We start from the raw sequence: 26,466 nt of genomic DNA on the forward strand, positions 1-26,466 counted from the left end.
AGAGCAGATTGCCTCATCTTTCTCGCAAGGAGGGGCTGGTGGGTCCAAACCGTTGAATTTTCAGTTATCAGCCCCGACTGTTCTATCACCCACTTCTTGTTCTAGGACACAGACAAACTCAGCAAAGTTTCCATTACTGAGGAAGAAGAATACGAGGTCAGTGGAGAGAGTTCTGAATCTGTTGGACCGCACAAGGACATGAGCAACTTCCGCCCCATCTACAGGGGAGCACCGACTGCTTTTTGTATTCAGCTGTTTTGTATTGATGAAAAACATGAAGCCAGGCAAGTTCTGACAAGGGTTTCTATCATGCCAGGACTTCCTTAGGGCAGTGTCGGCATGACCTTTTTTATCTTGCAGAGCCAACAGTTTCCAAACCTGGATACATGTTATAATCTCCCTGGGAGTGTTTTTAAAACTATTCCTAAATATTCTGCACTGTAATTTTTGGGTATGTCTCACAGAACTGGGTATGGGAATTGTGAGGGGCTGGCTCTTCCTTAGCTCTAAAGTTTGCATTTTGTGGGGACTTCAGAATTAGTAACAACTTTTTTGGTGTCTTTGATTCCCAGGGACAAAAAATTAAACCCAAACTGGTTTTCAAAACATGCAGCCTTCCCTCACATCACTGAGGAAAAGTCCAGTAGTGATTTTAAATGGGATGTAATTCAGGCCTTAGATGACCATGGCCATTTCTCTGTCCATCTCTGTCTGTCCTCTTTGCTGTTGGTTCCATTTTCAAAGGTATGTTCCCCTCCTGGGGCCAGAACAGCACCCAGATTTTGCACACTTCACCAGTTTAGCTTGATTTAGTGAGAAGGACAATCTGCCTTGGGCCCCAATTTACCCAGACTCCCATTGAACCTGATTGGACTGTGTGCTGGTTCCTGAGCCAGCAGCTGGGGTCAGGCAGTGCCATGTGTCAGCTGGCTCATTCATCTAAGCTTTGTGCTTTACCTGGATCTCACCTGGCTTGGAGTCTCCCCTAACACAAATTCTAAAAGTGGAGCAATGGTGTACTAAACAATCACCCAGTGTAGCAGCTGAAAAGAAGAGACATGGATGTTGGACGGCCAACCAGGCTACTCATTCTACATCCTGTTCCTCCACGTACCCTCATGTTCATGCTCATTGTCCCAGGCAATCTGGATATGAGTATTTTTAAAGTACTCAGCATTTATAAGCTGGTTAAAACAAATTCTTATTGAAATCCAGGATACAAATTGTTTCAGTTGACCTTTGTTATAGGATCCTAGAATCTACATGTAATATAGGCACTTACTTTACTCCACATTTTCAACAGAACAATCTTGACAAGAAGAAAGAGTGACTATGTTAGACAAGGTTCTTTAGAGAAACAAAACCAGAACACTAATAATTATATATATATTAGATATATCTATAACATAAGAATAAACAGTTAATTTAATTATAAAGCAGTACAAATGACTCAGTGCAACTCACTCCCATGAGACAGTTGTGAGATACTGGCAGTCCTTCAAGTAGAGCATATAAATGAAAACACATGGAGTCAAATTGTATCTGATATATCATACCTGAACAAAGGAAATATATGCAATAATCACATACAAAGAAAATACATTGACAATTACAAATCTCGCTTTTGCCATTGAACACGTGGTTGTAATTAATACTACTCATTCTGTATTATTTTTGCCCTTAGCAAGCACCTCAGCTGGCTATGTTTTTTTGCTTGGTGGGGTGACCCAGACCTTCATTCCTGAGGGTCTGGATCATTATATATCCTGTCAGGATTGGGTTGCTGTAACTTACCATTTACTTTAATAACAGGGCATGGTAACACTAAGAGTCAGCCAATGGGATCTCCTGGATTCCAGACATATTCTTCTTTACCTCCATTATGTAGCACCAGTCCAATTTCTCCTTGGTAATCAGGATCAATCACACCACTTAGTACAGTGACACCCTTCCTGACCTGTTGATTCAAAGGCATGAAAAGCCCAAAGTGGCCAGGGGGCATTCTCAGCTGCCAGTTCAGTGGAATCCGTCCCGTGTTTCCAGGTGGGAGAGTTCCTTCCTTTGGGACCAGGACCTCCAGGCCTGAGGAACACAGGGTTGCTGAGACAGGAAGCAAAAAACGCTGCAAGGGGATCACTAGGAGTAATAGCGAGTGGTTCCACTCCAACTTCTACCCCTTGGTTCCTGGACCCATGAATTCGGGCTGTTGGAGACACAGCACAATATATTGGCCGCTGGCTTAGAGTGTATACAGCTTCTTTAGAGAACATCCCCAAGGAGAAGCCACATGGACCTACCCTGATGCAGCCCTGGGTGCTGGAGCAGCCATGTGGAGACCCCTGCCAGCACTGAGATGCTTACACGCTCACTGATTCAGGTTTCTTCCTGCAGTCGGCATCATTGTATGTGTTCTGTGAGATGGAAGAGGACTTTGTAGATTGGTGTTGGACATATGGGTTAATGTTGAACTTGTGTTAGGCTAAAATTTTCAAGTATCTGAACACTGAAGAACTGATTATCTGTTAGCTAATTCTTTCAGAAAGGAAGGGATGAATCATGTCAATAACTTGAATATCTTTTGTATTAGCTATGGAATGTGCAGAAATTATGAATTGCACTAATATTGTGCTAGTAATAAACATATTTTATTGTCATCATATGAAGCTATGATCCTCATAATATCAAATTCTGGCTGATGGTTGACTAATAGCTACCAAAGGGGGAAAGAGGGATAAAAATTTTGAAAGATAGGCTACTACACTCAACCAATAACAATGTTTCTATCATTTTACAGGTCACTGGACTTTATGAATTTTGTTTTCAATCTTTTTCCTGTAAGTACACCTTGAATATCGAATATTATAATTTGTTTGTTAATTGGAGAAATTTGTTATTGTTAGGTGTCATCAAGTCAGTCCCAATCTATTTCAACAAAACAAAACATTGTCAGGTCCTTTGCTGTCTTTGCAATAAGTAAATACCTCTATGTTCAAGCCCACGGCTCCAGCCAGGTGTTCGGCCATCTCGTAAATGGGCTTCCTCTTTTTGCTGACCCTCCATGTTACCAAGCCTGGAGCCCTTCTCCAGGGACTGGTCCATCCTGATAGCACGTCCAAATACTCCTCGCCCTCACTTCACTTCGAGAAGGGATTGTTGGTTCTTCTAGTAGTCCATGGGACCGTCAGAATTCTTCACCACCCCACTGTAATTCAAATCCATCAGTTGTTCTCTAGTCTTCCTCATTCATTGTCCAGCTCTCCAATGCAAATGAGGCAATTGGTTTAGCACAGTACAATATCATATTCACTGTCTGAACATTTATAGTGCAGTCCTGTTGCAATTTGAACTGCTTCTGTACTCTGAGGATGTCTCAAATAGCATGTTTCAAACAAACAAACAAACAAACAAACAAAACTCACTGCCATTGAGCCGAGGCCAACTCATAGCAACCCTCTGGACAGAGTAGAATTGCCCGTGTGATTTTCCGAACCTGTAACTCTTTATGGAAGTATGAAATTCCATCTTTCTCCCGAGGAGCAGCTGGTGGTTTTGAACTGCTGACCTTGCAGTTAGCAGCCCATTGTGTAATTCCTCAGATAATTCTCAGGAATTCTCCAGTTTTGCTATTTTAAAAAACTCCTTTACATTGCATGCATTTAAAAGAAATGTATATATGTAGCTTTGTTGTTTCTGGTCATCCATTCAATTCCAACTCATAACAACCCTGTACGACTGGGTGGAACTTCCACAGTAGGATTTTCTAGGTTCTAAGCTTTTCAGGAGGAGCCCTGGTAGCGTAGTGGTAATGTATTTGGCTGTGATCAGCAGTTCCAGACCACCATCCGCTCCTCTGGAGAAAGGCAGGGCTTTGTCATGAACAGTTTACAGACTTGGGAATTCATAGAGGAAGTTCTACCTTGTCCTGGAAGGGTCCCCATCAGTCCGTGTAGACTCAATGGCAGTGAGCTTACTTTGCAGTTTGCTTTATTTTCCCTTAGTAACAGAGGCTGGTGGATTGGAACCATGGACTTTCTGGTTAGCAGTTGAAGACTTAATCACTGTGCTTTTATGCTTAACTCTTATGCAGTTTTACGAGTGAATAAAATTATATTAAAAAGAATGTCAGCAGTTTGCACTAAAGGGAATTAGGGTGTTGTATTGCTTTATAACTTATATTGACCTAAAGTATTCTAAAACCCACCCTATTGCTTTTGTGAAGAGAGCTGCTCACACACCAGCCACTCCTTGGAAGACAACCTCCAAGGGGATACCCACACCCCTCCAAAGGAATTTTTTTATCAAAGTCACGTATTTAATCTTTTTCCCCAAAGCAACCTTATCACCCTCAAAGTACTCTCCATTCCACTTAATACATTTGTCAAATCTGTGATTCCATTCTTGGAAACATTTTTCATACTTATCTGGATGGTTAACAGCACCTCTTTCGTTTGTTTGTTTTTTTCTTTACTTCCTCTTTGTCATCAATTTGTTGTCCTTTCATGTCCCTCTTCATTCTCATAAACAAAAAGAAGTGGCAAGCTGCGAGGTCAGGTAAGTAAGGTGTGTGGGGCAAGAGAGGCATGCTGTTTTTGCCAAACATTGATGCACTGAGATGGATGCATGACAGGTGCATTTTTGTGTTGGGAAAACCAGTCCCTCATCTGCCACAAATCAGGTCTTTTTTTAGTCACACACTGTTAAACAATCTTTTCAGAACCTCTAAATAGAAAGCTTGATTAACAGTCTGACCTGCTGGAATGAACTCCAAATGCACTATAAGTCGACATTTTTGTCCATTTGGGAAGTTGACAGACATCCAGAATGAGGTTTGTCATCAATCAACAATTCGCCTTTTTTTTAAACCTGAGAAAACCACTCATAGAGTTGAGTTTTTCCCATCGTGCTATCCTTGTATGCTGTGTTCAACATCACATTTTCTGCGGCATTTTTCTTGAGCAGGAAACAAAATTTCACAGCTGCCAGCTGCTCTTTAGATTGATCATCAGAAAAATGGGGTTCAAGTGAAACTAATTTCATGAAAAAATTGACTGGTACCAGAGAGAACTTTCCCAGGCGACGTCACTGGGTGCACTAACTCAGAGCAACTTGCTCAATGTGCACCCAGTGGGGAAAATACGTGTTGTGATAGCTCTGCTCTGCCCAGCACAATTCTGGTTTTTTGTACCTCTTATATATGGTGTGTGTGAATTGAAATAGATGCCTTGGCAGTGGGTATTGCTTTTTTGAGGGCTGGGAGGTCGGGACATGTAAATGATTCTATGGTTGGTCTTTCCCTGTGATTCCTGGTGCCTGAGAGCCTGATGTGGAGTCTGATGTGCCCAGGCATGTTTGATGAGTAGGCTGGAGCAAGCACCTGTGCTAGGCAAGGGTCCCTGTGCTAGGCAAGGGTGCTTTCTCCTTTTCCTCTTTTCATAGTTCATCGGGACAGAGATGCCAACCACATTCTGACTACTTTGTTAGAGGGAAGAAAGCAGGGGAGGGCACCAACACAGGGACAAAATGGGTTTCTGTAGAGCTTGCTTTTCCACAGTGGGCCCATCAGCTAAGTAAAATCAACGACTGTACTTCTTCTGTTGACTAATTGAAATTTGTTCTTTTTACTTTATTCTTTTTATATTTTATTCCCTTTATTCTCTTTATACTGAGGCAAAAATAAATATGGCTTGATTATATTGACTTAAACTGTGAGACCACAGACTATATTTCCTAATTTTGTTAAAATAATTAAGCCTTGCAATAATGCTCCTCATCATGATTTTATTGAATTAATTTTAAGGCATTTTGAAGCTCATAAAGCAATGTAGCATGTCATGAATATAGGATATACAAAGCCAGCTTTCTTGAAAGATGCCCCGCAGACTTTTCATTAACTTTATGTCGTTACTATTTTGAAGTCCTTGTAAACACTAATCTTTAGCATTACAAAAGTAATGCTAATTTAAAAAAGGTAAAAGATCTATTTACATTTCAGCTCCATTTCTTTTCATTTCAGAGTATAGGGAGAGGCAGGAACAAAATACCTCCATTACTTTGTCCTTAATCCTTCAAATCCAAGTTAAAGCAGCTCATTATATCAGTCTCCCCGTCCCAGAGAGAGCTTGCCATGTCTTGGCACCAGTGCTTGCCATTCAGCAACTTGACTCCAGCGTTCCCTCTGTCCCGAGTGTTCTTCTTTGGGTTCCACAAATGTCCCAGGAGTTTTGGGTTAGCACAAGTAATACCTTTACAGGGTTCATAAGGAGGCTAAGTCCCAGGGGGACAAATTAGCTCTTCTTAGAGCAGGCTGCTTCTACAAGGACCTTCTGCAAGGAAGGTGAGGCAGGCTTGGGTTGCACCGCTAGCCCAGAGCAGCACCACCGTTCGTTAGTCTGTCGGAAACAGCCCCAGCCACGGGAGTGATTCCGTATGTTCGAGCCATAGGTACACATGGAGAGAGAAGCTGGTGAAGCCAATTTTAATGACATACTCTATTTAAATTCAAATCACTGCCATCCAGCAGATTCCCATTTTATAGGGCAGAGCGGAACTGCTCCTTTTATTCCACCCAAGAATCCCAAATAGAGTTATTTCAATGTGAGATCAATATGAGAAGTGATTAATGATCCAGTTTACATTCTTTATTCATACTAATTCTCTAAAATCCCCCATGCATTTTTTTATTTTCTGTATCTTTAATCTATATTTAGATTTCATAAAATTGGCAATTGATAGATTCATAATCCCAAGTTGTTCCAAACATATGTAAAACTTTCCCAATAACTAAACCAAGTGAATTGAGCTAAGATGAAGTGAATGAGCCCTAGTGGCACTGTGGGTTCAGCCATCCGGCTGCTCCCACACAACACGTAGTTCAAACCCACCAGCACTCCTCAGGAGAAGATGAAGCTGTCTGCTTCTGTTAAGATTTACAGTGTCAGAAATCCTACATTAGATTTCTGTAAATATGAATCGGCTCCACGGCAGTAGGTTTGGGGTTAAGTTTAAATAGAATTAGAAGTTTATTTCCCCAGGTGCAGTAATCTCGCGTGATGAGTGGCTACCATATTGGCCAACACAAGGACTAGAAGTAATTGTTGAGGATGTGGGATCCTCTGCTAACTAAACCTTCTGCTGGGGTTTCCATCCTCCCTTGTGTCTGTTCTCCCCATTGGGCTTGTCACATTATGGTAAAGCACACAGATGTCCCTTTCTGTGTAATCACAGGATTTAAAACCAGAAAGGACCTGCTGTGCTATCCTCTCACCTCTTAAAGAAGAGATTGGGCTAGTTTAAGATCACATAGTAGACAAAGGGTTTGTGGTAGGATGCTACGCTGCCTCATTTACTCAGGGATTCATACAATATCCTTAAATTAAAAAACCCACTTAAGCAAAAGAGCTATGATGAATGGATCCCATTGTTCCTAAGAATCATTTATTCTGGTTTCAGACAAACATACAAATATTTCTATATATTTGCAGTTTCTTATTCCTGCAAATTTCATGTGGTTAATCTCCAATTTACAGAAAAATTTAATTTGAATATCCTTTCCTTAAGCAACATATTTTCCCTACCTTCCTTAGTGTTTTATAGCAAGAATTTGTGTGCAATGCTTATCTGAAAAATGGCTTTTAATTCTTTCTCCATGTGTCTCTGTTTATTAAAATTCCAGGATAAGAACTTTTGCATAATTTCTCTGCCTCATCTCACCCCTGAGTTTGTCCTTATCCAGAACTTTGTGCGAATTATTCCCTTCAATAACTGTTCCCTCCATCAGGATCTCTATGTCTTCCATCGAGCTGGACTGCTCAGGTCAGTATTCTCGTGTGTGGTCAAAAGCCAGCCCAGGGTGTTTAAAACTGAGAGAGCAAGGAGTAATAGTAGTGTTTTCTATTGAATAGTCTATTTTAAAAATTAATTGTCTTATTTCTAGAAGGCTTAATCAAGATATTTTAGCTAATGCTAGATATTAAAACATAATGTAACCCCATAGTAGTAAAACAATGTCATGTTGAAAAAAATCTGTAAGTAGAACAATGTGATACAATGAAATGCATATGTATTACACGCACAAATATGAAAAAGTTTGCATCACAACAGGGGGATTTGGGAACAAAAATAAAAGTAGAAATTTTCTTGTTAGTCTATTGTAAAATAAATTCCAGTGTTGATTGAAGTATTAAATCTAAATATTGAAAACATAAAACTTAAGAAAATAAGTATGTACCAAGTTCAAGAATACAATGGTGAACAACATATAGACCTGGTCCTGCCCTTGTAAATCTTATTAATACACCTATACACAAGGAGCATAGCCACATATGGGCTGTGTTATTATAAAAATGAGTCATATGGAGATTTGGCCAAATCAGAGAATGTTTTCCTGAAGAAATAAGGTTGAATGTGATCCAGGAATATGAGTGAAGATTAATCTTTATTGTGTTTCAGGTGGGAGGTCTTTTAAAACATAAAACTAATGGAAGACAAATACTTTTTTATTACATAAAATGTTGAACTATTGTAATTAAGTACAATTGTATTATTAAGTAAAAATACTTTTTAAAATATGCAGACAAACACATTGTTGTTGAGTTCAATTCTGACTCACGGTAACCCTACAGGAGAAAGTAGAACTGCCCCATAGTATTTCCCACTATGTAAATCTGTCCAGAACCCAATTGCCTCATCTTTCTTTTGTGACACGGTTAGTGGAATTGAACTACTGACCTTTTAGTTAGCATCCCAATGCCTAACCCAATGCCAGAAAAAAACTTGATATACTGACTATATAAAGAGTTTTTAATAATCAACAAGGGTATTCCTTATTGAATATGAAATAAAAACTAACAGAAAGCCTATCTAGACTATATATGAATAAATACAAATAATTAACACATATTTGAAAATATGCTACTTTAAAGGAAACCAAAGCAAGAATGATTACTTGGCAAGAATTCATATCAATGATATATCATTTGTTGATACATTTATAAGTTAAATTGATAAGTTATTTGTGAATAAATTTATAAAATACTTGTGAATAATTTATTATCAGTAAAATTAACATTAATACTGTTCAAGAAAAGATTGACATCAAGATCTCATTTTACTGGGCTCTATAGTCCATGCTTGTGAAAGCAGCAGCCAAGAAACCAAATGACTTATTACATTGGGCAACTCTACTTCAAAAAATCCATTTTACTGTATCAAAGGGCAAAGATACCGCTCTGAGAACTGAGATGTTCTTAACCCAACCCGTGATGTTTTCAGGAGCCTTATATGCAAGCCAAGGCTGGGAAATGAATAGGAAAGGGCGCAGAATTTGAATTATGGTATTAGGGAAGAATATTCAAAGTATCCTGGACTGCCTGAGAACTAAGCAAATCTGTTTTGGACGAGGAACCGCCAAAATACGCCTTCAAAGCGAGGATACTTTTGATATCTCATCTGACGGGGCCAGTTCCTGGGGAAAGACATTCTGCTTGATAAAGTGTCAGGTCAGCAAACGGAGGACGCCTCCAGGAAAGGACTGACCTAGTGCGTGCTGCAGCAGCGTGCGGCTGTCTCGTTATTTCAGCTGGTTCTGTGGCGATGTCGCGTTTCAGTTCTCATTCACATCACAGGCTTGCTATTCTTTTCCTTTGATAGGTTTGCCGGTGGCTTATCTAGTCTGGTGGATTTTTCTATTGTTTTAAAATTTTATGCTTAATTTATTTCTGCTCTACCCTTTATTTCTTTTCTTTTTCTAGTGTCTGAGGCTTTGTTTTGTGGGCCCTGTTCTAATTGTTGTGGTTGATGTGTTAAGGTGTTTAATTTTTTCCCTTTATGATATGTGCACTTGCTGCTATAAACTGCCCTCTAAGTACTGGGTTTTGCCATACCCAAGGTATTTTGGTATGATGTATTTTTGTTCTCATTTGCTTAAACCATTTAAAAATATTTTTTAGTTCTTCAATTCCCCAATGTTTTTTGGTGAGGAGTGGAGATTATTTTATGGGGGGGGGGGGTCTTACAGCTCTTATAACAATCCATACATCAATTGTATCAAGCATATTTGTACATATGTGGCCATCATCAATCTTTAACCATTTACTTTCTGTTTGAGCCCTTGGTATCAGCTTCTCTTTTTCCCCTCCTCCCACCCTCCCAACCTTGATAAATTATAAATTATTATTTGAAGTCCTGGATTCTGTATGTCGAGAGCTCTTATTTGTACCCAGTGTACATGCTCTGGTCTAGATTTGCAATGTAGAACTGGGTTCAGGATAGTGAGGGGGAGGAAGCACTGAAGAAGTAGAGAAATGTTGTATGTTTCGTGAGGGCTATACTGCTTGCTGGCTGGCTCGTCCCTTCCTTGTGACCCTTCTGAGAGGGTATGTTCAATTGCGCGCAGATGGGCTTTGGGTCTCTACTCTGACCGCCTTTGTTCACATCGATAGGATTACTTGTTTGGGGTCTTCTGATGCCTGATACCTGATTCTGTTGACACCTCATGATTACAGACAGCTATACTTCTTCCATGTGGGCTTTGTTGTTTCCCAGCTAGATGGCCACTTGTTTATCTTCAAGTCTTTAAGACCCCAGATGCGATATCTCTTAATATCTGAGCACCATCAGCTTTCTTCACCACATTTGCTTAGGCACCCATTTTTACTTCAGTGATCATGTCAGGAAGGCAAGCATCACAGAATGCTGACTTAGTAGGACAAAGTGTTCTTGCATTGAGGGAGTATTTGAGTAGAGACCCATTGTCCATCTCCTACCTTAGTACTTAATGTATAAATATATGTACATCGACCTGTATCCCTATAATTATATATTAATCTATTTACATATGTAGGAACCTATATTTAGACCTCTATAAATGTCTTTTACCTTCTAGTTCTCATGATAGGGCCAGTCCTATGGTCACCCAGTGGTTTTTTTTAATAATCATTTTATTGGGGCTCATATAACTCTTACCACAATCCATGCATACATCAATTGTGTCAAGCACATTTGTACATTCGTTGCCCTGATCATTCTCAAAATATTTGCATTCCACTTAAGCTCTTGGTATAAGCTCCTCACCCCGCCCCCATCCTCCCTCCCTCATGAACCCTTGAAAATTTAGAAATTATTATTATTTTGTCATGTCTTACACTGTCCAATGTCTCCCTTCACCCACTTTTCTGTTTTCCGTGCCCCAGGGAGGTTATGTGTAGATCTTTATAATTGGTTCTCCCCCAGTGGTTTTCAAGGGAATTGTTTTTAATTTCCATGTAATTGGTTTTTTAGAAATGATCATATTTGAGCCGTAGTTTCATTGGGTGTCGGATTTTTGTTTGGCATGTTTTTCTTTGAACATTTTCAGTATATCAATCCACTGACTTGTTGCCTGCATGGTTTCCATAGAAAAATCTGAAACCAATAAGTTGAACTTCAGAGATGATTCCCTCCCCCTGCCCCACCCCCCATCCCCTCACTTTCAGGAATCTTTTTTTTTTCTCCAATGTTAGAAAGTTTGATAATGTCAATAGTGATGTTCTTTTGGAATCCCTTCTGTTTGGGGTTCTCTGGTTTTATTGGATAGTTATTTTCTACCATTATATTAAATACCTCCTTTAATATTTCCTCACCTATTTCCTCTGTAATTAATCTTTCTTCTTTCTATTCTGGGTGTTTATCAAATATAAGTTGTTCCTTTTAAAAGTGTCCTATAGAATTGTTAGGCTTTCTTCAGGGGTTATTTTGTCTCTGGCTCTTGAGGTCTGGTTGCATCAGGGTAGGTCCACGAGGCTTCTCCAGGTTTTAGGACGTAGCACCATGTATCTTGTAAGTAGAGTGTCTCCAAAGGAGTGAGGGGAGAAAGCGTGTCACCCTCCTCCAAGGAGGAAAATCCAGGATTTCCCAGAATTCTTAGGAGAAGGCCATGCTCACACAGAGGCCTCATTGGCCATGATCCGAATGACAGACTAGACTCCACCTTTCACTCTTAATCCTCTCAAGTCCCAAATTGACACTAGATTATGTAACTACTACATACTCATAAAAACATCACTGGAGAACCCAGCCTAACATACCTCAGATGACTTCTTTTTTAATAATTAAATCATTTTATTGGGGGCTTGTACAACTCATCACATTCCACACATACATCCATTGTGTCAAGCACTTTTGTACATTTGCTTCCCTCATCATTCTCAAAACATTTGCTTTTTACTTGAGCCCTTGGTATCAGTACCTCATTACCCCCCCCCCCATGAACCCTTGATAATTTATAAATTATTATTATTTTGTCATATCTTACACTGTGTGACGTCTCCCTTCACCCACTTCTCTGCTGTCCAGATCCCTGATACTTATTTCTATTGTTTATATTCTTTCAAAATGTTATCCAGTTTTATTATTTTAGTGTTTTCCTTCTAAATTTCTATTTGGAGTTGTTAAATTATTTCTAGTTTTTCACTTATTTCATTAGATTGACCTCATAGTGTTTCTTGAGTTCCTCCATCTTCCTTTTTATTTCTTTTCATTTTTCTGTATTTCTCTTTTTTTGCAATCATTTTACTAGGGGATCATATAACTCTTATCACAGTCCATATACATCAATTGTGTAAAGCACATTTGTACATTCATTGTCCTCATCGTTCTTAAAACATTTGCTCTCCAGTTAAGCCCCTGGAATCAGCTCCTCATTTTCCCCCCTCCTTCCCCACTTCCCCTTCCCTCATGAACCCTTGATAATTTTTTAAAATCATTGTATTAGGGGCTTATACAACTCTTATCACAATCCATACATACCCTTGATAATTTACAAATTATTATTTTATCATATCTTGCACTGTCCGACGTCTCGCTTCACCCACTTTTCTGTTGTCTGTCCCCCAGGGAGGAGGTCACATGTACATCCTTGCAATCAGTTCCCCCTTTCCAACACACCCTCCCTCCACCCTCCCGGTATTGCCACTCTCACCACTGGTCCTGAAGGGATCATCTGCCCTGGATTCCCTGTGTTTCCAGTTCCTATCTGTACCAGTGTACATCCTCTGGTGTAACCAGATTTGTAAGGTAGAATCGGGATCATAATAGTGGATGGGGATGGAGCATTTAGGAACTAGAGGAAAGTTGTATGCTTTATCGTTGCTGCATCACGCCCTGACTGGATCGTCTCTACCCTGGACCCTTCTGTAAGGGATGTCCAGTGGTCTACAAATGAACTTTGGGTCTCCACTACGCACTTCCCCCCTCATTCACAATGATATGATTTTTTTGTTCTGATGATGCCTGATCCCTGATCCCTTCGACACCTTGTGGTCACACAGGCTGGTGTGCTTCTTCCATGTGGGCCTTGTTGCTTCTGAGCTAGATGGCTGCTTGTTTACCTTCAAGCCTTTAAGATCCCAGAGGCTATATCTTTTGATAGCTGGGCACCATCAGTTTTCTTTACCACATTTGCTTATGCACCCGCTTTGTCTTCAGCGATTGTGTCAGGTAGGTGAGCATCATAGAATGCCAATTTAATAGAACAAAGTATTCTTGTAATGAAGGAGTACTTGAGTCGAGGCCCAATATCCATCTGCTACCTTAATCCTAAACCTATAAATATATGCACATAGATCTATTTCCCCATCCTCATATATAAATATATTTACATATGTACATGCCTTTATTTAGACCTCTATAAATGCCCTTTTCCTCCTAGCTCTTTCCTCTATTTCCTCTGACTTTACTCTTGTCTCACTATCACGCTTAGTCTTCCTTTTTCTGTATTTTTATCAATTTTTTTAACCAATTGTTTAAGCAGCTAAAGATAATCATTCTAAACTCATGGGAGATCTGATGTGGTCATCTCTCTGTCTACATCTGTATGTATTCCAATCAACTGAGCTACTTTATCTTGTCTCTGGATGTGACAGAGATTGCTGCCTATTGAGACATAGTGTTTTGTTTATATTTGTCTGCAACCACACTGATATTAGCTCATATGTCCGATACCAATCTATAAATTCCTCTTCAGACTCATGCAACACATGCAATGATGCTGGATACAGGAAGCTCACAGGTGAGTGAGTGGAAAGTCTTGCGGTACCAGTCCCAGTGGAAGCATCTCAGCGCTGGCAGGAGTCTCCACATGGCTTCTTCAGCTCCAAGGCTCTAGCGTAGCTTCATGTGTCTTCGCAACAGGAATGTCTCACAGGGTGTATATCTGTGTCCCACCTCCAGTGAGCTGTTTATCTCTGTGGCACCTCCAAATGAGGTCATCAAGCTGTGACCTGATTGACAGGCTAGACTCCACCCCTCCGCATGTTGACACAAGATTATGTAACTACCACCCCATGTTTCCTCCTTTTGGTTTGTTAACTCTAGTTCTTTACACATTCATTATAATGCTTAATATTTGACCCATCCATTGAAATTTTGTGTTCCTGTTCTTTATTTCTTTTGTCTGCCCTACCGACTCTGTGCTTAACAGTAAATATCAGTCTGTTTTGGCACACAGTTTAGCCTGTTCTATGTATTCAACAATCAACAAACCAACCCAGAGATGGAGAGAAGAGAATGTCCTAGATACTGCCCACTCTCCCACCACACGATATTCTCTGACTCTCTCTGTCAGAGCAAGGTCCAGAGTCTATCTGCATGTGGACAGACAGACAGGAAGGTGATATCGCTTTGAATCCTGGGTCCGAGGAGAGATACTCAAATGCTCCTGTGCTAATTCTCCCCCTGACACAGGCCCACCTGCACTCCTCCAGGGCTGCCTCATCCCCTTGGTGGTCTGGGGAAGTTTGTCACAGATGAGTTCCTAAGCGTTCCAGCTGGAGTAGAGGGGAAACAAAAAAGAAGGCGGCCCTCAACAAGATGGATTCACACAATGGCTGCGGCAATGAACTCAAACATTGGAGCAATTATGGGGATGGCACAGGTTGGGCGGTGCTTTGTTCTGTTGTAAATAAGGTTGCTGTGAGTCAGGTGGCACCAATTCGATAGCACCTAACAACAATAGCACCCTAACAACAATAGCACCCTCTTTGTTGCAGAATCTAACTACAAAAGGGGTGATTGGAGTCCGGGGTGGCAAAGACTAAGTACCAAAAGGTCACTGCCATCGAGCCAGTGCCAACTTTTGCTGTTAGCACTGGCCAACAACAAGATGAAATGCTACTCAGTCCTGGGCCAGCTTTATAATCCTTGAACTGCTAGAGTCCCATTGTGGCAGCCACTGTGTCCATCCGTCTCATCGAGGTCTTCCTCTCGTCGCCCACCCTCCACTTTCCTGAACATGCTTAATTGTTAAGGGGCTGATCTTTTCTAAAAACATGTCCAAAGTCTCTGAGATTACGTCTCCAGCCTCACATTTCAGGAGCATTCTGGCGGCACTTCTCCCGAGACAGATTTGTTTGTTCTGGCAGTCCATGGTATTTTCAGTATTCTTCACAAACACCATGCATCAGTCCTTCTTTGGTCTTCTTTATTCATTGTCCAACATGCATATGAGACAATTGAAACACCAAGACTAAATCGTTATGAAACAGGTAGCTTCATCTTTCTCCTGAGTAATGGATGGAGGTTTGGGTTGCTGATCTTGCTGTTAGCGGGCCAAAACTTAGACGTCAGGGAGGAGCATTTAACTACCCAAGTCAGGGCAAGTGAGGCTACTGTAATTGGCATCAAAGTCAAAGTAGCAACCCACATGGTAACTCTTTGTATTCCTGCTTACTGTTTTAGTATTTCCTCCATCGTTCAAGTCTTTGTTCATAGAATTTCTAAGTATTGAAACTTAAACTTGAATTTTCTTTTCAGGTTTTTCTGCTGAAAATATACCAGCCATGGTTTTTCCCTTTTAGTTTGTTAATTCTGTATGTTAACATGCTTTATTATAATGCTTTATATTTGACCAATCCTTTGAAATTAGCTGTTCATTAAAAAAAATTATTTCATTTATTTGCTCTAGCCACTCTGTGCTTAAAAGTTTAGTTTTTATCTGTTTTGTCATATATTTTAGTCTTTTTACCATTTTAATAATTTTTTGCTTTCTTTGTGTATCATGTTCTTGATGTCATTTCATCACTATTAACTGTTCCTATTTTTGGTTGTTAGTATTTCATGCATTAAATTTATTCATTTACTTACATATATACATCTGTGTTTATTTATTTTGTTTTAATTTAAAACTAGATCCCAGTAACAATGTAATACCAATAGCTGGTTACTATGCTAAGAAAAATAAAATGTGAAAAAGAATTTGCTTTAAACTGCCTCCTCCTCCAACAAATTACCAAATTATTAATAATACACTGCCTATTGATTTGCTGCCACGCCACACAACACTGTGATAAAGTCATGCCAAATCAATAGACAGTCCTAAAAAAAGTGATAAAGGAAACAAACTGGAAAGTCAAGTCAAGATTGGGGGGAGGAGAACATGTATGTTTCAGAGGAGCTGTTTACAATTATATTTGGTGGGTAAAAAGGGAGAACCAAGTTCCCATTGGGAAAAATGCTGAAAAATACTTATAGAGAACCCAGGGGGAGAATAAGTCTCATTTTAAGTTCCTAATTAGACACTTTTGACTGAGTTTTTATCCAGCCTCTGGTGACCCAGGCTGTGTGCTATTAACTACTGCGACTTTAGAAGCTGTCCTTTAAAAGAGCACATCCTTCATAGGCCTCCCCAGTAAGGCTCAATGTGGAAACCCCACTGAATGAACTGGGCTTTACCTCAAACTCACCTGTAGCCCTTGGACTTAAGACTGAAACGCCCTGTGTGAGAAGAAACAAATGACTGCCACCGCATGGCTCTGACATTGCACCTGCTAGACTTTGGCTCAGACCTCTTACTTTGAGGGTGCTCAATGAAAGGTGGCCCATGACCATGATATATGTACTATTTTAGTGTCCTCCTTTCTTTACTATGACATGTATTAATCTCATAAGCTTGGTTCTTCCTTTGTGAATGAATATTATTAGAAAATGTTCCCCATCACAATTCCCATTGTTAATGTAATTAGTGCTTAATCATTTAAGAGTTTAATCTGTACAAATTAACAATTTATGGAATGCTGTTCAGAGCCAGTCTACACTGGTATAGTTTCCTTTTGTCAACAGTGTGTTAAATTCTATGCCATTGGGTAAATTAGTGATACTAACAATAGAATTACCTTAAGCCCCAGGGGATGGTTGGCAATATTTCGCTATCATAAAATGATAATAAGTCTTTTAAAGTGAACTAAAGAAATATATAAACCATAGATATGTGAATGAATTTTGGACTCACACTTAATTCCAGTTCCAATCTAAGAGCAATTAATTCATTTGGCATGGCCCTGCTTTATGCTTGCCCTCATGAAGGGTCACCAGAGGTATGGGTGTTACAGAAAAGTGTTGAAGAAAATGTTGCCTGGATATCAAAAAGACTAGCATCAGCTGATACCAAGGGCTCAGGTAGAAAGAAAATGCTTTGAAAATGACGATGGCAACATATGTACAAATGTGCTTGGCACAATGGATGTATGTATGGATTGGGATAAGAGTTGTATGAGCCCCAATAAAATTATTCATATATAAAAAAGAATAGCATCTTGGGTCTTATAGGCTTATCTTCAACAAGCAGTCACCTAAGTGCGGTATCAACTAAGTCCACATGGAAGAAGTACACCACTGTGTGTGATTGAAGGATGATAAGTAATACAATCCAAATCTGATGGAATGGTATCAGAGCCCAAGTTGTGAACACCAATTTGCAGAAAGCGATGGATGGCAGTGGGAGTCCCAAATCCATTTTCAGCCTCCTTGTGAGGATTAAGCCTACGGTCAACCCCCTTGTGACCATAGTCAAGTGTAGTGGATAGCCTTGTAATCTGGATTATGGAAAATTATATTAGGCTAAAATGGAATGCCCGATCATTTGATTACCCTTCTGACTCATGTAAGTTTGTTCTAGTTGTTTAAATTTCTGTTTGTTATTTTTTCCTCTATTCAGGTTTGTTCTCTCATTTATTTTGTTATTTTTCTTGGTCTTTGAATAAAATTCATACTTTTGTCCATTTTTTCCCCAGTATATGAAATCCAGGATAGGTAACCCAATAAAGATAGAAACTGGATTAATGGCTTATCGGGGATCTGAGAGAGGAGGTTGAAGAAAGTAGGGAGCTAAGACTGAGTACAAGAACGAAGAAAATGCTCTAGAACTGATCATGGTGAAAATTATACAACTCCTTTTAATATGGCTGAATGATGGAAGTGTTTGCTATATGAATTATATGTCGATAAAACTATTTACAAAAATCATGCCCTTCCAACTCCTATTTGTCTTTGAACACATTTTGAGGTTTTAGATGTGGTTTTTGAAGACATGTTAAAGACTTTTAAAAGTACATGTGTTTGCATACTATTAGAGTATTTCTAAATATTTAAATCAGCTCTACATCTCTCAAAATATTCACAAATTAAATAAACGACTATGAAAAATTAATTTCTAGTGGTGACAACACTTTGAGGAGTTCCTTTTCTGTAATTCCAGGATGATTTCACATTAGCAACCCAGTCTTTAAAACATTGTTATATTACATTGCATGAAATAATACAGCAGAAAGTCAAAGAGAAAGTTCTATCAACAACCACTGAATGTTTAAAAGAAGTTAATAAAATTGTAGTCTCTTCATTACTGGAATGGATATCAAATGGGGCAAGTCAAGTATTTTTTTTGGTTAAAATTTTTTCTAGGGAAGTAAGGGTGTGCTATTTTTCTAATCCAACTAGTACACTTTAAAACATATAAAATGATGCTGTTTTTAAAAAGAGACCCTTAAATCACCATGAGTCGTAGGATCATGTTTCTTGAATTGTGTAATAGCTTCTACATGGCATCAAGAACTAATATGTACCCAGCACGGAAACGCTCAGTATAATTAGAGTATCCCCAGCACTGGAGCAACAAAAACACTCGAAAATCTTCCTTAATTCTATGCTCAGAAGCTGTCCTGCCCCTAAGTGATGTTATCTTTTCATTACTTACCCTGGGTGATTAATGCTACACACACACACACACACACACACACACACACACACACACACACACACACACACACACACCTGCTACCAAACGAATTCTGACCCAAGCAACCCTTTAGGACAGAGTAGAACTGCCCATAGAGTTAGCTGACAAGTTCTTACCTGCTGTGTCACCAGGGCTTCTTGCCAGTCCAAATGCTCTTTCAAAACCCTACACCAAACTTACTTACTTTTAATATTCATGAGTATTCTTTACAGAGTAATACAATACATTGCACATTATATGTATGTCCTTTTTCTAATACTTTCAAGAAGAGATTTTTTTAAGCTAAAGATAAATAAAAATGAACTGATTGGGCTGCATTAATCCTTCATTTTTCCTATGTCCCGGGTTCCCTTAAATTATAGGCTCATGTTCATAAAAAATTCTATACCGAATTCCTCTTCTGGAATATGACATTTTGCATCCAATGTAAAGAACAGATAAAGCTCCCAATTTTAATACAACACCAATAAAACTGCCAGTATCAAATTTTTATTTTACGGGAGTCCAAGCTTACTTGACAGAAACTAGCAACAAACAAAATGTTATAAAAATGCCATAACTACTGGTAAGAATCCAGTGTGGGTTAGCTATATGCAGAATTCATAACAAAAGAAAAATGTAGGCCCCACGAGGAACCTGGGGACACAGTGGTTATGCCTTGGGTTGCTAACTGCATGGTCAGCGATTCCAAACCACCAGCCATTGTGTAGGAGAAAGATGGGGCTTTCTACTCCGGCAGAGTTACAGTCTCAGAAACTCACAGAAACTTTGGTGAAGAGTTACGGTCTCAGAAACTCACCGTTGTACTCTGTTCTGTAGTGTCACTATGAATCAGCATCAATGCGATGGCAGTGAGTTTGATTTGGAGTTTTTGTTGGAATGGGGAAGACAGTCTCACCTTTCTACGGGCCCACAGCATCACTTCCTGAGAAGTAGGATCATCCTTATGCATGCAACCTCTGCCTGTGGTACCTAGATGGGAGATGAGCAAAGAGGGTCCCACTGAGGTGCTTGCTTAAGGTGGGGACTGTCACTGACTAACTTTACCCAGAGACACCGTGGCACGTGTGCCTGCTTTGACTGTCCCCCACCCCCCAACACACACATGTGCCAGGAACTCACTGGGAATGGAGGGTGCTGGCGAAATGTGTACCTCCTCTGGTCAATGGCACTTGGAACAGCATATTGGGGCTCAGGGCACTAGAAGAGGGAACTGGTGGCTCAGAATCCATCATGGAGAGAGGGTAAGAAGTAAGGCACTAGAAGAGGGAACTGGTGGCTCAGAATCCATCATGGAGAGAGGGTAAGAAGTAAGCCTCTCTCACTGCCATCGCATAAGTGATGACTCACAGCAAGCCCCTGTGGGTTTCTGAGACTGTTTATGGGAGTAGAAAGCCCAGTCTTTCTCCCTTGGAGGTGCTGGTGGTTTCTGTCAATCACACAAATCGCAGTCCAACGTGTAACCACTACACCAGGTTCCATACACCGTACACATGTCATTATTTTATCAGTATTCAATTCAACAGTCACAATGAAAGACAAAAGCATAAGAATTTTAAGATAAAGACCCCAGACTATTAAACTCCATGCATGACGTCCTTCAAAGTGACTCAGAAACCAATCCTCAAACAAAATACTCACAAACTCATTCTTAAGTTGGTGCCAACTCATAGCGACCCTATAAACTCCTGTGAGTTTCCAACACTTCACTCTTGACAGGAGTAGAAAGTCCCATCTTTCTCCCAGGGAGCAGCTCGTGGTTTCGAACTGCTGGTCTCTCAGTTAGCAGCATGTAATCACTACACCACCAGGAGTACTTCTGGCAGCTTTAGTTCAGGGTAATTTCTGCACACCAGCCTAATTTTGAAATATGGAGAATTTGACTCTGTATGAAATAAATATGAAACGAAACATGGTGCTACACAATTCAAATTAAATCTACATGAAGTATAATTTTATGCTGTGTCTTGTCAATAGTGGTATCAATTTTTACTTTATTATTTACTCTGTTTTATGAGTTTTTTAGAATACATTAGCTACCTTAATAATGAATCAAAGCTTGATGTTATGTAAAAGTACTTGATATTCTTTTACATCAGTATGTTGTTCTTGTTAGGTGCTGTTGAGTAGCTTCCAACTCACAGAACCCTATGTAAAACAGAAAAAAACAGTGTTGAACAAACTCCATAATTCTTCTTATGTGTGAGCCCATTGCTGCAGCCCCTGTGTGAGTCCAGGCTGTCGAGTGCAATGCTATTCTTTGTTGCCCTCTGCTTTACCAAGCATGGTGTCCCAGGGACTGGTCTCTTCTGACAACATGTCCAAAGTCGCACCATCTTTGCCTTTATGAAACATATATGTATGATATGTTACAATGCTCCAATGGCGGAGGAGGAAGAAGATGTGTTTTATTACTTTAACCTCAAAATTAATCCTTATTTCTTATTCAGGTCCATTAATATACGATTGGCCACTTACGCGGACACTCCTGGTATTGAAAACCTCATCACTACCCTCATTCTGAGTGAAAGGATATTGCATGATTTGGACCAATATAACACAGCTCACAGAGATTCTGTAAGTACCTGCTCAGACAAAACTGGTGTCCTCTCCTCATAATACGGTACCATATAACTCATAAAAGACACAAGAATCACACGAGACACGAGGGAGATAGGGGTCAGAAAATGACAGCCACAGGAGGAAAACAGGAAGTGGGTTTTAAGGGATTGAGGATATCTTCCACAGTGGTGCAGTGGTGGTACCCAAGGGGCTTGTTAGATATTCTAAATTATTATCATGGCCATGAAAAATGTGGGCTTGACCCAGACAGCTGTTACATAACAGGATTAATCTTTGTCCTTGAATAGAAAAATATAATGATTTTTAGGGAATCGTGTCTCAGAAATCCCGGGTATCTGGTGCCTCGCTCAGTCACATTGGGTGTCAGACATAGGGAAAACTCCCTACGGACCCCACTGGATGGTGAGTATGGTCACCTGGTCAGCCTGTCTTGGGGAGCAGGCTGTGTCCACCAGTTGAAAAGGGTGGGGAAGATCCTGTACGGCAGATATTGGATTCCCTTTAATGTATAATAATGCATGTGCCATGGCAAAAGGCAGATGAGCTCTGTTTCCTTAAGGATCATGCCAATTAATTTAACCAGACATGCAGCTATGCATGTAGTTAGAGCCATGTTTCATTTTTTTCTTTAAAAACTTTTAAGTTTTACTAATATATAATTCACACATCATACAATTCAATAATTTGAACATATTAAAAAATAAATTGTGCAATCATCACCACAATTAACTTTGGGACATTTCTTCTTGCTTGTACTCATTATTAATTCTCCATTTCCCCACAACCTCCCGTGGCATACCTCAAGAAACCCTTAACCCACTTATCATCTCTATAAATGTGCATATTCTAAATTTCACATAAAGAAAAGCATACAAAAGCAAAACCAAACCAAAATAAGCTCCCCAAAACAATAAAATAAAGCAGAGAAAAATCCAAGTTGAAAAAAATAACAGAAAATAAGAAAAACTAAAACAGATTTTAAACTAGTCAAACAAGAGAAGAAATGTTAAGGTTTTTTAAAAAAGAAATGCTAAGGTTTCATCTATCTTCTGTAAACAGAGTGCTCAAAATTTAAGCTCTAATACTATTCCCTCCTCCACTCTTGGATTTTGATGTTTACAATCAGTGGATCACACAGTCTGGTGAGCTTCCTCTGGGTCAAGTTAGCCATCCTCTCACTTAGATGGCTGCTTGTTTTAAGATAGAAACCTCTAAGACCTGAGACACTATTCTTTCTGACTTCTGATAGCTGGCCTATCAGATTCTTTCCACACTTGGTTATAGCACCCATATCTTCAGTGATAGTGAGGGCAGTTATTGAGTAGCTTGAGAATGTATTGTTCTTAGAATGTATTGATCAATATGTCTATGATTTTATATGTCTCAGGTTTACTTTAGAGACATCAATATTCTTTTATTGGGAACAATATAAATTATCACCAGGGGAATATGGTAATTCTATTGATAATATAATTAATTTAGTCAAAAGCATAGAATTGAAAAGACTGTGGAGAAAAAAAGTAGACATATAAAGGACAGCTTTTTAAAGCAAAATACGTGTATCGTTGAATTACACAAAAACTCAAGTGACTGGATGCTACTTACAGGAACAACGAGGGTTTCAGATAGAAAACTTTTAAATAACTCTGATTCACAAAGGCAGAACCATGCCTGCTAGATTAAGAATTAGAAATGAAAAGGGTGACAACCCAACTGAGTCAAATGAAATAAGAATAATAATGTCTTACTATGAAATTACTACTGCATCACTACACATGACATAATACATTACTACACATTATAACTCCAGCAAAATAAAAAACCTAAACAAAATGAGAAATTTTCTAGGAATACATCATCTACCCAAATTAACAGAGACATTATTTTTCTAATAAAAATAGAAGAAATACATCAGGTCATTAAAAAACTTCCTAACAAAAAATTTCCAGTGCCAGTTAGCTTCACCAAGGGATTCTATGAAGCTTCAGGGAAGAGCATATACCAGACTACATGAAAATATGGAAAAAGACAGCAAATCCCAAAATCAATATATGAAGGAGCATAACTCTGATACCAAACTAGGTAGAGATACTGCAAAGATAGAAAACCACATACCAATATCCTTTATGAAAACACATGCAAAAATTTTCAACAAAATCTTGGCTTATGGAATCCAACAAAATATAAAAAAATCTCACACCTTGATCAAATGGGATTCATACCAGATACACAAAGATGATTAAACATTAGGGAAATAATCAATGTAATCCATCATATAAACAAAACAAAATAAGAACCACCTGATCATATCAGTCAATGCAGAAAAACCATTTGACAACAGCCAACTTCTATTTCTGATGAAAATTCAACAAAAATAGCACTAGAGGGGAAATTTATTAACCCAATAAAGGCCATATCTGAAAAGCCAATGGGCGACATCTTGTTCAACAGGGGGAAATGAAAGCACTGCTGCTGTGAATAGGAACCAAGAAGAGCCATCACTTACCACCTGTCCTTAATGCTGTGCTGGAAATCAGCCACCCATCAGACAACATAGTGAAATCACAGGAATCCAGATTGTCAAAGACGTAAAACTCCCACTCTTTGAGGATTGTATGACTTTAAATGTAGAAAACTGCAAAGGTTCCCCCAAAAGATTATTGGACACATTGGAAAGATTTGGCAATTTGGCAGGATACAAAGATTAACACACAAAAATTAATTGGATTCCTATACATTAAAGAAGAGAGCTCTGACAAAGGAATGACGAAAATAATGCCATTTATAATAACCACCAAAATATAAAATATTATTAATAAACCAAACCATAGAAACAAAAGACTTATACAAGAAAAACTACACAACACGATTACAAGAAACCAAAAGAGACCTCCACAAATGGAAGAATACTCTATGTTCATGGATGGAAGGCTTAATACTGTGAAAATGCCAAAGAAACCTATAAATACAATACAAACCTGATCCATATCCCAATTCCATTTTTAAAAGAAATGAAATAACAGCTTACTAATTTTATGTGGAGAAGTAACAGACCCCAAATAAAAAAGGAGCTTCTAATGAACAAGATAGAAGGTCTCTGACTACTCAGCCTGAAAAGCTAATAAATACATCACCACAGTAGTCAGCATAGCCTATCACTGGGACGATGAGAGCTATAGAGACCAATGTAACGCACAGAAAACCCATAAAAAGTTATTCACCTGCAGGAATCTGACCTCACCCCATAGAAAAAATTAACTCAAGATGAGTCAAAGACATAAACATAAATTCCAGAACTATAAAGATTATTAATGAGAAAACAAACCGTAAGGGCCCTATTGCAGGGTTTAGGCATACTATCAAACACAATGAAAGAAGCACACCAACAAAAAAGATGACTGGGGCCTATTAACAATAAAACACTGTGAATCAAAATACTTCATTAAAAGAACAAAAAGAGAACCCTTTTGGTTCTCTTGCACTGTTTCACACAGGCTGTGAAAACCTTTAGCAAAGACACAATGGACAAGGGGCTAAACTCTAAGAGCTAGAGAAAACCACAATACTTCAATAAGATAAAAAAAGCAATCCAATTTAATGTGAGCAAATAACATGAACCAAAAGACAGTTAATAAAAAATGACATGCAAATGGCTAACACATGAATGAAAAAATATTCATAATCATTAGTCCACCGGGAGTTGCAAATCAAAGCAATAATAAGATCACCTTACACCGACAATGACAGACCAATTATAAAACCCAGAACCCACCAAATTCTGGAGACGTTGTGAAGATATGGGAACTCTCCTTCACTGCTAGGGTTTCTGTAAATCTGTACAGCCCTGTGGAAAGCAAAGTGAAGATACCTCAGACAACTGGAATAGAAATGCCATAAAATCTTGTAATATCTCTGCTGGGTAAATAACTTACAGAAGTAAGAGCCATAACACAAATAGACCCATGCAGTCCCATGCTTAATCATAAAGCAAGAATTTGGAAGCTGCCCAAATGTCTGACAACTGAAGAATAGATAAACTTTTGGGAAATACACACACTAGAATGCTATATATTGCTTAAAAAAAAAAGATACAACCATAAAACGCCTCCTGGCATGGATGTACCTAGAGAACATTATACTGTGTGAAGTTAGTTAATCGAGAAGGACAAATATTGTACGAGACCACCATGATACGGATAAAGACCAAGACAAAGACTGCATACCAAAGGGAGCAGACTTTAGCAGTTCCTGAGGGAAGGACAAGGGTGAGAAAATAAACAGTGGTCTTGAAGGTTGACGGGTTTGGGCTTAGTTGAAAGAGCAGATGGAGTCCCAGAAGAGAGAAAAGAAAAATCATGAGAGGGGTTGTGGAAGAGAATACAGGGCAGGGGCAGGGGGAGGTTGAGCTGTTGAATGAGAAGTAAATTACCCTCATCTAATTCACAATAAAAAAAAATTCAGTTAAAAATATCTCACAAAACTTAAAAAAGACTACTTGTTGAATTTTGGTGGAATATCAAAGAAGAATATCCATAATTATCTGAAAAGATGATTTGCATTTTTCTCCCTTTTCCAACCATTTGACTTTGTGAACATAGATTTTCGTCATGTTTCAACTAAAAAACATTTTGCAACGGACTTAATGCAGAGATAGAGCTGACAATAGAGGTGTCTTCTAATAATCCAGGCAGCAAAACAAATTGCAAATATATTAAATAAATGAATTGTTTTAAAATTTTTAAAAATAGTTATATACATTAAAATACAATGCATTTTTATTTTAAAATGAATGAGAAACCAATATTTTAAAATGGTCTCAGTTTTATTTTGTAGTAAGCTGG

General features: G+C 38.9%; 1 protein-coding gene across 1 annotated transcript in view; it reads left to right on the forward strand.

The window, feature by feature from the left end:
• CFAP61 (cilia and flagella associated protein 61) overlaps nucleotides 1–26,466 on the forward strand; it is a 368,344-nt gene that overhangs the window by 81,852 nt on the left and 260,026 nt on the right. The window contains exons 10-13 of the mRNA XM_075527979.1: nucleotides 106–284; nucleotides 2,795–2,834; nucleotides 7,673–7,812; nucleotides 21,493–21,619. Of these exons, the coding sequence (XP_075384094.1) occupies nucleotides 106–284; nucleotides 2,795–2,834; nucleotides 7,673–7,812; nucleotides 21,493–21,619 (486 nt within the window). The remainder of the gene's footprint in view (nucleotides 1–105; nucleotides 285–2,794; nucleotides 2,835–7,672; nucleotides 7,813–21,492; nucleotides 21,620–26,466) is intronic.

The sequence above is a fragment of the Tenrec ecaudatus genome, chromosome 12, assembly GCF_050624435.1.
Source record: "Tenrec ecaudatus isolate mTenEca1 chromosome 12, mTenEca1.hap1, whole genome shotgun sequence".
NCBI lineage: Eukaryota > Metazoa > Chordata > Mammalia > Afrosoricida > Tenrecidae > Tenrec > Tenrec ecaudatus.